The 16,134-nt window shown below is 36.8% G+C and overlaps 1 protein-coding gene across 1 annotated transcript; it reads right to left on the minus strand.

The window, feature by feature from the left end:
• Positions 1-6: 6 nt before the first annotated feature.
• On the minus strand, positions 7-15,569 carry LOC135774025 (B-cadherin). The gene is made up of 14 exons (XM_065283955.1): positions 15,525-15,569; positions 13,761-13,913; positions 13,174-13,329; positions 12,929-13,073; positions 12,670-12,836; positions 6,955-7,083; positions 6,681-6,866; positions 6,359-6,603; positions 5,847-5,989; positions 3,036-3,269; positions 2,740-2,958; positions 2,354-2,484; positions 2,098-2,202; positions 7-777 (listed from the first exon to the last, which is right to left on the minus strand). The coding sequence occupies exons 1-14, from the start codon at positions 15,567-15,569 to the stop codon at positions 565-567; spliced, it is 2,271 nt and encodes a 756-aa protein (XP_065140027.1). The 3' UTR covers positions 7-564.
• Between the last annotated feature and the right edge of the window lie 565 nt (positions 15,570-16,134).

The raw sequence follows: 16,134 nt of genomic DNA on the forward strand, positions 1-16,134 counted from the left end.
TAAGTATTATACACCTCTACCAATTATGTTCTTAAAGGATGTAATGTAATCTAGTGAGACATAATAAATATAATGTAGGAATCCGTTTGCAATAAAAAAGTGAGATTTTTACACTTTATCTTGTTTATTATAGGAAGCAATGTGAAATCAAACTTTGATGCCCTAATATCATCATTAGATTATCAGATTTCAACCTGGATTTCACAGACAACACATATTTTCTTATATTTGCTGCTTTTCAGTTCTGAGAAACAGACCCTTATAACTATTTTTCAGTAGAGATATTAAATTTTTTTCTTTAAGATAACGTTTACATAACCAAGAACTCTAATCTACAAAGTCCCATTAACTTTGAAAGAAAAACCTTTGTGATAGAAATTTTATAGAGAAGAAAGCAAAGATGCCTAGTGTCAAACACTGAGATTATTGTATCGAAATTAGTTTCAAATATATTGCAAAACTTGCATCTGAAATAATTTCATGTCCCACGTTTCTATTTTCAGAGGGATTATACTGAAGATCATATTATAGTGAAGATCATACACTGTGCTTCCAGGACGTGTGTTACTCATCATCACCTCCTGCATACATGTCAGCCAGTTTTATGAATGGAGAGCCCCAGTACTTCAGCGGTTGATAATCCTGACTGTCATCACTGCTGGAGGACTGAAGAGAGCTGAGAGATCCACAGCTCGATCCCTCACCCTCATAACCGAACACCAGCAAAGAGTCACGCGGTGCCAAAGAGTGATCAAGAGTGCCTGCCGTACATAGACTCTACAGAAACACACATTGCAACATATTAAACATAGATGTGTAGCACCTTACAACTGTGGTAAATCACATTAAAAAGTACACCTGTAACATGGTAATGATATCACGCAGTGCCCGAAAATAGTCCCCTGCTATTGAAAGTAACCAAGGGGACTATTTTTGGGCAGTGCGTAATATCCCTACGCCTGGTGCCGCCATGTTACTGCAGCAAAGTCCTTGATTATTATGCCAGAATGAGAGTATAGATCCTAGCCATACCTGCCTAGAAAATCTCAACTTTTAATTTTCCGTCGGTCTTAGTACACGATGTAACTACAGAAGAGTCAAATTTTAAATAGGAAAAATATTGAAACTCTTTGGTTACTTTTTAGCGCGATGCTAATGGTCTAACCAGATTCAATGCTAAGCTATGCTAAAAGTGGTACAGCCAGACCCGGAGATCAGCTGAATGGATTCCAAAACTGTAAAAATCAAATGTTTAAAGGAATAGTCTACTCATTTTCAATATTAAACTATGTTATTACCTTATCTAAGAAGAGTTGATACATCCCTCTATCATCCGTGTGCGTGCACGTAAGCGCTGGAGCGCACTGCTACACTTCGATAGCATTTAGCTAAGCTCCATTCATTCAATGGTACCAATCAGAGATAAAGTTAGAAGTGACCAAACACATCAACGTTTTTCCTATTTAAGACGAGTAGTTATACGAGCAAGTTTGGTGGTACAAAATAAAACGTAGCGCTTTTCTAAGCGGATTTAAAAGAGGAACTATATTGTATGGCGTAATAGCACTTTTGGGAGTACTTGGACTCGCCTGAAAAATCCGCTCCCCTTCTCCGTCTCATAATGGGAGAGGGAAGGTGTTACTGCGCCGAGTCGAAGTACTCCCAAAAAGTGCTATTACGCCATAAAATATAGTTCCTCTTTTAAATCCGCTTAGAAAAGCGCTACATTTTATTTTGTACCACCAAACTTGCTCGTATAACTACTCGTCTTAAATAGGAAAAACGTTGATGTGTTTGGTTACTTCTAACTTTATCTCTGAGTGGTACCATTGAATGAATGGGGCTAAGCTAAATGCTATCGTAATGCTAGCGCTTACGTGCACGCACTAAGATGATAGGGGGATGTATCAACTCTTAGTTAAGGTAATAACATAGTTTAATATTGAAAATGAGTAGACTATTCCTTTAACTCTAGCTTAAAAATTGGCATATTTAAAAAAAAAAGTGGAATGTCCCTTTAAAGAGTACTGCTCCAGTGACAGGTGAGGTACATATTTTGACAATTTTTTTTAATACTCAATGCAGTACAATACATACATTATTAATGAAGTTTCCAATATCTTCACTCTCCTCACGATATTGTCGACAGAAGACGTGGGTGGGTTCCTCCGGTATGCTGTGTAACAGGCTCATATCGTAGTCCTGTAACACACGCACACAGGTCTGTTTTACTACGTATGTAAAGGCAGTAGATTTGTATCCCAAAGCATATGTATGTACACTCATACACATAATCTGAGTACAATGACTTAATACCAAACAAATGTAAACAGCATTAATTGAAGATGATCACCTGGTCTTCTTCCCCCCCTCCTTCCTCATTGTAATATAAAATATTGTCCCTGTCTTCTTCTTTCTGAATAAAAAATGTTTGCTTCTTTCCTCTCTTTCTTCTTAAAAGAAGTAGAAGCAACAATAGCAGCACTGAAGAAAGAATAAAGAAGTTTCATTATAATATTGTATATAATTATATATATGGTATATCCGTAATGTGTAAATATAAGTGTAACCCAGCCTGTGAAATCCCAGCTAACATTCATTTATTGTGATTTACTGTTTTCTACAAAAATATAATCTTGATATCTTTAATTTCAAACTTTGATGCTCCTGATCTCAACATTAGATTATGAGTCTTAAGCCTAGATAGGTTGTTTATGGTGAAAGAAGTTGTTTGCTTACAAAGAAGACAAAAGATGACCGCCAAAACATAGATCAAGACCGGTGGGATGTAAGCAGCACGCACGCCGGCGAGGCACATGACATCATCACCTTTACAATCACACATCTCCACCATGAGAGAGCTGTCCTGAGTTAACATCTGGGAGTCATAGACACGCAGCATCAGGTGGTACTCGCCAACATCCAGATGTTTGAGAGGATTCAGCCACACAACATCACCTGTTAAAAGAGATCCTCTGCGTTTATAAAACTTGAACAAAACTCACAGTGCTGGTGATTGTAAGTGATTATTGTACCGGTTGGACTGCTGGAGTTTCTGATGATGGTCCAGTTGTTTTGAAACTCATTATTTAGTTCGACTGTGAATGGGATGCTGTTTTCTGGCCCATCTCGGTCTGTAATGGTCAGTTGGACGGGCACTGGTTCTGTTGCACACATCTGGACTCTGCGCTGGTTCAGCACTGGGGCGTTATCATTTACATCTGACAGCTGGATTATCAATGTGCCTGTACTTGAGGCTGGTTCATCGTCTACAGAAAACAAAATAGAAGAAATAGACTGTGTCAGAATACATGTTTGGTTTAAAGGTGCAGTGTGTAATTTTTAGAAAGATCTCTTGACAGAAATGCAAACTAATATACAAACCTATATTATCAGGGGTGTATAAAGACCTTTTTATAATGAACCGTTATGTTTTTATTACCTTAGAATGAGACGTTTTTTATCTACATACACAAGGGGTCCCCTTACATGGAAGTCGCCATTTTGTGCCGCCATGTTTCTACAGAAACCCTTAACGGACAAACTTTTTTATTAAGTTTTACTAAGCGACATGTTTTCCCAGGGCGGCTACTGTAGCTTCTCTATGTGTTTCAAAAGTGAGGGGTGAGCAGTGGACTGAGCCGTTGGTTGCAATTCGCAACCTCACCACGAGATGCCGCTAAAATGTACACACTGCACCTTTAAAGTAACTGCTCAAAAAATTACATAATAATCATCATAGACAGATAGACAGACAGGCAGAGGAATGATAGACAGAAAGAAAAAAGATAGACAGACAGACAATAATAGATGGACAGATAGATAACAATAGACAGACAGACAGAAATAGAAAGAAAGATAGAAAACAATAGATAGATGGACAGCCAGCCAACAATAGATAGACAGACAGAAAGACAAAAAAACATTTGACAGACAGTTAGACAAACGATAGAGATGGATAGGTAGACAGAAAGAGAAATGATAGACAGACAGGCAAAAAGAAAAAAGATAGACAGACAGGCAAAAAGAAAAAAGATAGACAGGCAGACAGATAGAAAACAATAGACAGGCAGACAGACAGACAACAATAGATGGACAGATAGCAGACAGATAGAAAACAATAGATAGATAGATAGACAGACAGACAGACAGACAGACAGACAACAATAGACAGACAGACAACAATAGACAGACAGACAAAAATAGATAGACAGACAGACAGATAGAAAACAATAGATAGATAGATAGACAGACAGACAGACAGACAGACAGACAGACAGACAGACAGACAACAATAGACAGACAGACAGACAGACAGACAGACAGACAACAATAGACAGACAGAAAACGATAGATAGAAAGACAGATAGAGAACAATAGATAGAAAGACAGATGGAGAACGACAGATAGAAATACAGATAGAGAACGATAGATAGAAAGACAGATAGAGAACGATAGATAGATAGATAGATAGATAGACAAACAGACAGACAGACAGACAGACAAGAGACAAACAGAAATAGATAAACAGACACAGACACAGACGGACGGACGGACGGACAGAAAACAATAGACAGACAGACAAAAATAGATAGACAGACAGACAGAAATAATTAGACAGACAAACATAAATAGATAGACAGACAGACAGACACAGACGGACGGACAGACAGAAAACAATAGACAGACAGACAAAAATAGATAGACAGACAATCAGAAATAGTTAGACAGACACAGACAACAATAGACAAACAGACAGACAGACAGACAGACAGACAACAATAGAGAGATAGATAGAAAACAATAGACAGAGAGACAGACAGATAGATAGAAAACAATAGACAGACAGACAGACAACAATAGAGATACAAAAATAGATAGATAGACAGACAGACAGAGAGATAGATAGATATAGACAGACAGACAGACAACAATAGACAGATAAATAGAAAACAATAGACAGAGAGACAGACAGACAGACAGACAACAATAGAGATACAGAAATAGATAGATAGACAGACAGACTGATAGATATAGACAGACAGACAACAAAAAACAGACAGACAGACAACAATAGAGATACAGAAATAGACAGACAGATAGAAAACAATAGACAGAGAGACAGACAGACAGACAGACAACAATAGAGATACAGAAATAGACAGACAGACAGACAGACAGACAGACAGACAGACAGATAGATATAGACAGACAGACAACAATAGACAGATAGATAGAAAACAATAGACAGAGAGACAGACAGACAGATAGAAAACAACAGACAGACAGACAGACATAAATAGATAGACAACAATAGATAGACAGACAGACAGAAAACAATAAACAGACAGACAACAATAGATGGACAGATAGATAGCAGACAGACAGACAGAAAAACAACAGACAGACAGCCATAAATAGATAGACACCCAACAATAGATAGATAGATAGACAGACAGACAGACAATACATAGATAGACAGACGGTCAGGCAGACAGAAAAATGATAGACAGACAGAAATCAAAAGATGGACAGACAGAGAGAAAAATTATAAACAGACAGACAGGCAGAAAAATAATATACAGAGAGACAACCAGGCAGAAAAATTATAGACATACAGACAGAAAAAAATTGACAGAGAGAAAACAATAGATAGACAGGCAGACATAAACAGTAGATGGACAGACAAAAAAAAAACAATAGACAGACAGACAGACAAAAAACAATAGATAGACAGACAGAATAGGTAAACGATAAAGGTAGATTGATAGAAAGAAAAATTATAGATAGATAGGTAGACAGACAGACAGATAAAAAACAATAGATAGACCGACTACATGATTTACCGTTGTCATTTGCCTCTATTAAAACAGTGTACTCTTCATCCCTTATGAACGAGGCCTCTCTGTCCAATGAGCTTTTGACTTTGATGTGTCCAGTATCTTCTGTGATCTCCAACCAGTTAGCAAAGTCTCTCAGCAACTTATATCTGAAATCAGAAGATATTCAAACACACAATGGTGTCTATAAAAACTAATACAGTGCCACAAAACGGATCTGGACATCTAGGCCACGCTTAATGTATGAATGTCATAACATTAAATAATTTATGAAACACAAAGTTTAAAGGGAACGAATGGCAGTTGTAGTTACTGAGCTTGTAAACTTGTGTGAACTTAAGGCGAAACTGACTTAAAAAAAATGCATTTGACTATCAAATGACAGCTGTTAAGTTATTTCTGAGAAAAAGGTAAACATCATTTGTTTTACAAATGTTACTTATTTGGTATTCATACACTTTAAGTGTAGATTTAGTAACCACATAATTGTGTGCACGCATGTACTGTATCTGTAAGACCTTATGTTCTGCGGTCTAGATGTGTCTGGGTCCTTGGCTGTGTATTTAGTGATGGTGCTACCCACAGCGAGGTCTTCAGGCACAGTGACCCGCTTCTCTGCGGGCTCAAAGACGGGCGCCTCGTTTCTGTCCTGCACCAAGATGGTGACAGTGGCAGTTGAGGTGACTACAGGAACCACAAATGGAACGGTGTTCACCACCTCCACCAGCAAAACGAAAGTATTGTGCTGCTCAAAGTCCACACCCTAAACACAAACATTTAAATGTAGACATTTTCATAGATTTTTTATAATACAAGTTCTTTTTTTAAAGAATATTTTACTTTTATTGTTGTGATGGTTCCCTCCATCTTATTGGGACTGGTGCTAATGTTGAAGAATCCTTCCTCATTGCCCTGGATGATGGAAAACTTCACCATTGAGTTTGTGGTTAGTGGTTCATCTTTATCTGTGACGGCCAACCTTGTGACGATTTCCCCCGCTTCATTTTCTTGCACCGTACTTTCATACTGCCAACGCACACGCAAACACAGATTTATGCCTAATTGACACCTGCATCCTAATCTTCGACAGATTGTAGGAAAAATTTTAACTTACTGTTTTTTGGCTAAATTTAGGGGCGTGATCATTGCTATCGGTGACCCGGATGATAACCATACAAGTGGTGGAGAGGCCGTCTCCTTCCATATCTGCTGCCTCCACATCCAGTTTATATATAGGATGAGTCTGTTTATTAAACAGATTTTTAAACATGCTTATTACATGGCTCATTGGAATGCTTGATTTTGATTGGCCAGTTTGTTATTCTGAGATAACAACCACTCAAAACTAATAACACACGGTCACATGGATGCTGCAAATCAATTTGACAGGTACAGTTTAATATTACACAAAAATTTAATATAAATGGGTTTGTGACAAAAACGGTTTGGCAAGATGAGAAATTCAAAAATCTTTTTAAAATTTTGCACAATTTTTATGAAGGTTAAGACTGAATGGACCTGAAAATGTCAAATGGTGTAACCGCCAATTGCGCTAAAGAATGAGAAATAATAAATATTTTATCCACCGTGATGGCATGCACCGTGAACATGAAAAAATATTTTTAAAATATCATTTTATAAGTTATTTCTAAATGTAAATTTCAATGCAATTTTGTAATATTTTTCCTGACATATGCTGAAAACAGCTCAGTTTTCTAAATAGTCTTTGACAAATGATGTTAGTTAGTTAGTTAGTAGTTTATTTTCTCCAGTTATTCAAACATAACAACATACACAAACAAAAGTTTTATAGTACAGCAATGACTGAAGGGGTTTAGGCTGAATTGAAACACTTATAGACCAATTTCGTGTTTGCAAACAGAGATGATGTTTTTTGTGGGCGGAGCCAAACTGGTTGCAGAAAGTGACTGCTCCGCAGTAGGGTTGTGAAGTGTTTTAGCATTAAACCGTGATTTTTATGGATCCGGTGTTCTGTCGAAGTCTGATTCCCCTACAGTATGTTTCCCTTTAGTGCAATGTTTCTAATAACGTTTTAATCACGTTACGTTTATTTTTAGATACATAAAAAGTTTAAATGGCTTGGCTACTGATATGCATGTATGTAATGTGTATGTATTCTTCTTTTTTGCTAAATCAATTATTTTTACAGTCTGAATCGCTAAAGTACATATAAAAGCAATACTATCATGTATTATATATAATAGCGTTTATTAAATATTTCATAATTTTCCTGTTTTCTATTATTCCTATATTTATCTTACGTGTTTGTTCTAAAACTATTATAAATGTATTATGTTTAAACATACATTAAAAAGGCCTGTTTATATATTAATAACACTTTACATCATGTTTGTGTGTGTCTGTGCTTATATATTTATTAAGTATGTAAACATAATAATTTTAGAACAAACAGGAAGAAGACATAAGCTAAGATATAAGGAAATAAAAAGAAATAATAAAAAACGAAAAAATAGGAAATATTGAATAAAAAATTGTGATATTATTGCTTTTTCAGTATAAAAAACATTTATTCTGAATAAATTATAATTGTAACGTACGTGATAAAAACGCTATAAGAAACACATGGAGGGAACAGACTTCGACAGAACACCAGACATCTTCTCTACTTATTTTTTATTCTAATTATTAAAAGATTTCCAGATGATTTCCTCACTCCATTCTGTCCATTTAAGGGCTTATTGTAATCATAAACACCTACGTTTATCTTCAAATGATGTCTTCGACGATGGTATTCTATAAAAATGAAAGCCATCTTTTTTGGCATTCTTATTCTGACACTTAACAGCACAACAGGACATTTTCTAGTGAGTTATCTTGCTCTTTTCACTCGTGTCGAATTCATTTCCACTGATTTTCTGCCACCGCATTGCGCGCGCAGCTTGCAGTGACGTAACTGTGACGTCTACTCTAAATTGGTCTATAGATGCCTAACCCAGACCTGCCAACCTTGGAAATATTTTTTGAGTACAGTAGCATCGGCCGAAAGGACAGAACACGGGTTTTTAACATATAATTTAACACATGCACGCACACACACCTCTTGGTAACTTTCAAGGTAACATGCTGCACATTGCACTCACTTTTTTCCCCATCCTGCCATAATCTGCTTTAAAAATAATTATAAATGTGAATAAAATCATGTTTAACTAAACTTTCCATACATGGTGATTAATAACATTATTAATGTTAAATACTGTATTCTCCAAAGTTTAGCATGTCTGCACAAACACTGTTAAAAGTGATATTACTGTTAAATAGTGGGAGATGGTTAACCCACAAATGACATTCTGTTATCATTTACTCAACCTTATATTGTGTCTAACCTTTATGATTTCTTTCTTGAGTGAAACACACAAAAAATAGAGAATTTTTTTGTTGTTTTTCCCTGGACCCTGACTAGCAAAAAATACAATGGAGTGGGGACCAGACACTGTGGTTATCAACACTTTAAAATAACTTGTGTATCACACAATAAAGAAACTCATAAATGTTTGGATGGTCTGTTCTGTTATGTAAACTATGACTGAATTACATGTTTTAAGTTAACTATCCCTTTAAGGCAGTATTTTAGAGTTAACACTGCTTTAAATTCAACCATAACTGTGACAGTAGTGCTGTTAACTGTCTGTAATTTATTGTAGCTTTGTTTACAGTGCAGTACAGTACGGCATAGGCACCTATCACGTGGGCGCTCGAGACACGAGATATTCTCCATTTATAAAACTTTATTTGATGTGGTTTGTATATGACGTTTTATTTTATTGACAATTATCAAGAGCGCGTTATTTCAGAACGCATTTAATCCGCTTCACTCGGATGTCTGGTGGATTCCCATCACTGAGAGTGAACTTTCCGTTTTTATTTGACTAAAACTGGATGATCTGCCCAATGGTAAAATCATTGTACTTTTTCGTAAGCGCTCAATGATAAATGATGCCCATTTACAAATCAGAAGTATTGTTAGCGCATCTTGCGGTCAAGTGCACGTTATGAAACGGAGCCCGCGCGACCGTCGATTTCATAGGATTAAGCTAATGCATTATTTCATTATTTGTTCATCCACCCTGACCAGTTTACCTTAGTGGGTCAGACGTCTTGACTCTCCGTTGAAAAAGATGGTCAGAAACTGCGGGTGGAGGAAGGAGAACACGCTGGATTTTAATATTCCATCGATAGCAGACTCTGATTGGCCATACGACTTGTCAATCATGCCCACTTTCTATGTGGTGGATGAGCCCAGTGCTATGATTGGACATATTTTTCTTTTTTCTGTTGCTTCTTTTGAGTACTTCGCGCGGCAAAGGGCGTCATCAGGTTTTTGCGTAGTTTAGAGTGACAAATCGTACCACCGTACTTTGAGGTCAAAATGAGTACCTGCTACGCAAAATGCGTACAGGTTGGCAGGTCTGCTAACCTTCTTTACAACCACTTTTAAATACCCAACATGTGGCAACAAACAGAAAACAGCAAAGTAAAAACAGATATGAGAATATTACCAGCTATATATGAACAGCTTATGTAAAAATGTTAACACAATGGTGTTAAAATTTCAAAATAAATTTGCACACTTCAAAAAATGATTTAAGAAAAAAAATCTTATTTTTGTCTTGTTTTTAGTAAAAATATCTAAAAAATCTTCAATTAAGATGCTTTTTCTTGATAAGCAAAACGACCCAAGAAAATAAGTCTAGTTTTAAGACCAAAAATATAAAATTTAAGTGATTTTGTGCATAAAACAAGAAACAAAAATCTGCCAAAGGGGTAAGCAAAAAATCTTGAACATTTTTCTGAAACACTAAATTCAAGAAAAATTCAAGACAAATTTGCTTACCCCATTGGCAGATTTTTTTGCTTGCTTTGTTAAAAATTAGCAAATAAAATATTTCAAATCAATATTTATTGCTCCTTACCTTACTTATGAGGTAAATAGCTGTGTAATAAGCGGGATAATGTACAGTCGGCCTGTTCTTACCGTAAAATAAACCCTTCGCTTAGCGGCTTATTTTTGCGATAACAACTGGCTACCTATACATTATCCCTTATATATTTAAATCCATCTTACTTTAGCCAATGTGAGATGTGATATCAGTGATGTCATCCAGGGGTTAAATTGGGATTTGTTATGTGGGGGGGCTCTGCGGGGAGGGGTACTTCAAGGGGTAACATGTTTAATACTGATGATAGCAAAGCCACTGGTGTGTTTCAATGACATTCTGGACCTCTGATAGGATTTGATAAGTTTCAGCTTTAAAGCTGTGCCAGAGGTTGACCCAAAATATTTTAAAAAGAGCATCTGAATTTTAAATGATGCAAATCTATGAGTTTGACACCCTATATCCATTTGTTGCACATGTCATTATGCACAACTGATCAAACTTTAAAGGAAGTTAAAAGAATCAACCTCCTTGAATAATTCTAGGCATAAGATGCCCCAAAAGACTCAATTAACAAGAAAAGGTACAACACACAGTACTGTATCATCAACATGTCTTATAAATTAGCCATATGATTCCCTATGCTGGTCAGCAGCTAAAACAATCATATAGTTAGGTTTGATTTGTGTAATCAAAATACATTATTTTATTAAACTATACAATAGTTATATCCAGTGTTATCCTTAACATAATGTAATTAGATGAGTGACATACAAACTTTAATCCTTTACACGTTTCTAGTCTTCTATGAAGTTTTCTCGACGTGGGGACCATTATTACCTCTGTCTCTCTCTCTCTGTCTCTCGTCAAATGATCCTGCGTAAGAGCGCGTTCTTGAAGTTCTGAGTTTTTTCGCTCGAGTTGCATAACTTGCGCGAAGACGCATTTAAAGGGAAAAGCGCGTGTTTTCGCGGCAATTGCGGCGCCCAATTCGCGTCATTTTCATCGCCCCGTACGAGGACGCGCCTGGTTGCATCTTTGCATTGACTTTGTATGTAATCTGCTCGCGCAAATCGTTGAACTTGCGTTGATAAGTATGCCCCATAATGAATGAAAACACATTATTAAACTATACAATAGTTATATCCAGTGTTATCCTTAACATAATGTAATTAGATGAGTGACATACATACTTTAATCCTCATCCTTTACACGTTTCTAATCTTCTATGAAGTTTTCTCGACGTGGGCACCATTATTACCTCTCTCTCTCTCTGTCTCTCTCTCTGTCTCTCTCTCTGTGTCTCTCTCTCTGTGTCTCTCTCTCTGTGTCTCTCTCTGTCTCTCTCGTCAAATGATCCTGCGTGAGAGCGCGTTCTTGAAGTTCGGAGTTTTTTCGCTTGAGTTGCATAACTTACGGAAAGCGCGTGTTTTCGCGGCAATTGCGGCGCACAATTCGCGTCATTTTCATCGCCCCGTGCGAGGACGCGCCTGGTTGCGTCTTTGCATTGACTTTGTATGTAATCTGCTCGCGCAAATCGTTGAACTTGCGTTGGTAAGTATGCCCCATAATGAATGAAAACACATTATTCCCTTCGCGTCAGTGCACACGCACCAGCGCAGTACACTGGCAAGAGCAGAGCGCGACCTTCAGCCTATGTGCCGGGGCTTAGCCCCGGACGGCCCCGGCCCAATTTAAACCCTGATATCAGACCAATACAAAATCTCTGGGAGCTCACTGCTTCGCAAGTATTTGTCCACATGAGGTGTGTCAACCAAAAGCACCAATCGAATGATTCAGAAGAGCCCAAACTATTACTTTAATGCCATTTTCCCATAGTGTTCGGACTCCTCTGAATCATCTTTTCCGATCAGGCCAATGCATCCACGTACCAATGTATTTGAGTTTAGTACCTCTCTGTCCAAAATGCCAACAGAGGCTACACGAATGACTCCGGTGGTAGGGTCAATGTAGAAGGCGTCACCGCTGGGTTCCTGTCCCACCAGTTTATAATGCACAATGCCATTTTTAGTTTTTGGATCATCCAGGTCCTCTGCTGTCACTTGTATGACAGACACATCTGTAAAACATTAACAAATTAACTGTAGTAATTTACCTCTGGGAATACTAAAATATTCGTGGTTTGATTTTAAAAGATTTGTCACATCTTACTTTCCTTCGATCTTTCTGGTGCCTCTCCTCGAAAAGGATTTTGGGTACAGACAGGTTTGTGATCATTTTGGTCAATAACATTGATGATGATTTCGGCAGGTTTTTCAGTGTAGTTATCACTCTTTGCCCAACCATGAATTGTGATCTACTCCATACACAAACACACAATACATTTATCAACAAAACCCAAAAATGTATACTAACTTTGAACAGGTTTTATTGAAGATCCATGACAGATAACTCACAATGTACTGTTGAGTTTCCTCTCTGTCCAGTTGATTTGTGACAGACAACATGCCTGTATATTTGTCCACTGTGAAAAGACCTACGGGTGGCTGGTCGGCTCCAGGGCCTGTGATTTTATAAATCATTTTCTTTATATCAGCTTCGGTAGACTTCATCTGTAAAGCACAAAAAAAAAAAGATAAAGTTCCCCTCCAAAAAAAAACATGAGATCATTTTTTGCTCATTGCTTGAGTCACTATTTACTTTCATTGTATAGTGGAGCGGCTAAGTGATATAATCGTTCAGTTTATGATTTCTTGAAATTTCATGATGGAGTCCATTTTTCAAGATGGCCGACACCTTAGTGGAGCAGTTAAGTGATATAGTGGTTTATTTGGTGATACAAGCATAAAAATTGGCATGAGCAGCCTCTGATAGTCACTAGACAATAAGCCACCCACAGCTACTTGAAATATCAAGATGGTGGCCTTTTTTCAAGATGGTGAATGTTGACTATCAGTATCCAACATTCTGTCCATTTAAAAATTCAGTATTTCATGAAATGTTAGGAGAATATAAAGGGTATATGTAGAGAAAAACAGTTCACCTGCATCACTTCCTTTGGAAAAGGTTCTTTTTCATTTTCTGGAATGTTGATGTGTGGAATGACCCATTCCCTCTTTCTCCTGATCATGCCGACCGATGCTTTTGGGAAGACCTTCACAATGGGAACACCTTGGGGCTCTTGAGTTGTTGCAATCTGAATGACAGATTTGATTTGTTCAATAAATACTTTTAAGGAGTTGAGTGCCGCAGGGGTGACGTATTTTAGTAGGAAAAACCCAGAAACAAGTTAGCATTTTAGCACGTCCAGAATTATAGTCCCAAAGTATTTTTTTTTTTATGGAATTTTGGTTAAACGCCTTAAATAAGATCTTGTGTTAACATAAGCCCAAGATATTTTCTATGACGTAAAACACCAGTAATACCCGCACTCGCGACTTTTTTATTATTATTTTTGGCCCATTTTTGAATATTTGACAGACAGTTACCAAGACATGACAGGAAAAAAACAGGGTGGAGGAAGGGGCATGGGATCAGCAAAGACCTCGAGCGGGGATTCGAACTTGGGTCGCCGAAAGTGCGTCTGCACCATATGTCAGAGCATATTCGTGGGTGTGTCCTTTTAAATGCAAATGAGCTGATGAAATGCAAACACTGATCGCCATAATGTCCTGCTAACTTTAGTGTTGGCCTACAAAAATACCCAGATACAAAAATATCCCTGCGGCACTCTTTTCTTTCCCAAAAAATAATAGTTTTACCTGTTCAGTGACATATTGAGGTGTGTTCCCTGCCTGGAGTGGGGAAATAACCTGTTTAAAAAAGTAGTAAAAAAGTACAGAGCACTCAAATAAAATCACGTTATTACAAAACAGACTATAATACAACAAATAAAACTTAGGAAAAAATGCATATTTACAGTCTCAGCATTATTTAGAGGGTATTTACATCCAAATTGTCTGAAGGGTTTAGGAATAACAGCCATAAATTGTTTTGTATTTTTTAATCATGGAGAGGATAATGAGATTATCCACCATTGTTATTTTATATGGAAGTCCAGAATTTTTTGTTGTTGGCGCCAAGCTCTGGCATTTACTAATATTCCTCCTGTCTGACTTATAAATTTGTTGTTTTTATGGTCTGTATCACTTGAGATCACCCTGAACCACATGATAGGTTCACAGCCACAGCTGCCACACTTAACAACTAGACAATACCTGTCAATAAAACAGCTTTTAAATTAACTATTCCATTACTTTTGGCTCTTTAAAAATAGGGAGTTACATATTAAACATTTGTAATTCCTAAACCATTTCACCCAATTTGGATGTGAATACCTTTGAAGTAAAGCTGAGAGTGTGCACTTTTATATTCATTATATGACTGAAACCGGAATAAACGTTGGTAAACAGCTAAAATAACACAAAATGTGCCTCTTTTCCAAAACTTATGGAACTCACATTTGTACCTTTGAGTAACTAATGTGGTACAAATATGACCTCTTTAGGTGCAAATGTGTACATTTTGAAAGGGTACCACCCCAACAAGGGACCATTCTTTTGACAGTGTACAAATTATAATTTCCAAGAAACACACATATAAAATGTAGACCTCGAATGCACTGCAAGTAACTTTAAATAAAACTGTCTGCCAAATGCATAAATGTATGCAATTCATAATTAGCATATTGCAATGATGCATTACTGAAAGAAATTTACAGATATATTTTGTGTTCATGATCTGCTATCCAGACTCTCAAAACTGTCAAAAGCAATAACATGAAAAAGAAACATTAAAAAGCACTTACCAGTAACATAAGACAGATGAAACTCAGATGACTGTATTCCCTCATGCTTACATTGATAATACAAACAAATAACTAATAAGAGGAGAAACACATTCGGTATATCATGCTTTCTCTTGTCAGTAGTAACTACTGTGAGGGCTGAACTCATAAACTAAAGTGATTTGCATCCTTATGGGAAGGTGTTAAAAGACAAGCATAACAGAACAATGAACTTAATGACAAGTAGAATAACACTATTGTTTACATTAATGCTTTAAAACATAAGGTAACACATGTAGGCGACATCGATCCAGTTGTTTTTGAATATTATTAGTGGTTAAGTACTCTTAGCAGTAAATATAAAATTATTGTCTTTTATTTTATATACACAGAAAGTGACAAACTAGCTCTACTTTACAATAACAATATTTGACCACTATCATATGCCTCAGCTTGGGGGTGAATGGATAGACAAAGGACAGCTACAGTACAGTTTTCATCGGAAATGAAAGCTCATTAAAAATGATCTTTTGGAGATGCTCCACATAAAATAAACATCATCAGAACATCGCTGCCCATATGGCAGATACAGCGGGGAAAATAAGTATTTGACACATCACCATTTTTTATC

Source organism: Paramisgurnus dabryanus, chromosome 9 (assembly GCF_030506205.2).
Source record: "Paramisgurnus dabryanus chromosome 9, PD_genome_1.1, whole genome shotgun sequence".
Lineage (NCBI taxonomy): Eukaryota > Metazoa > Chordata > Actinopteri > Cypriniformes > Cobitidae > Paramisgurnus > Paramisgurnus dabryanus.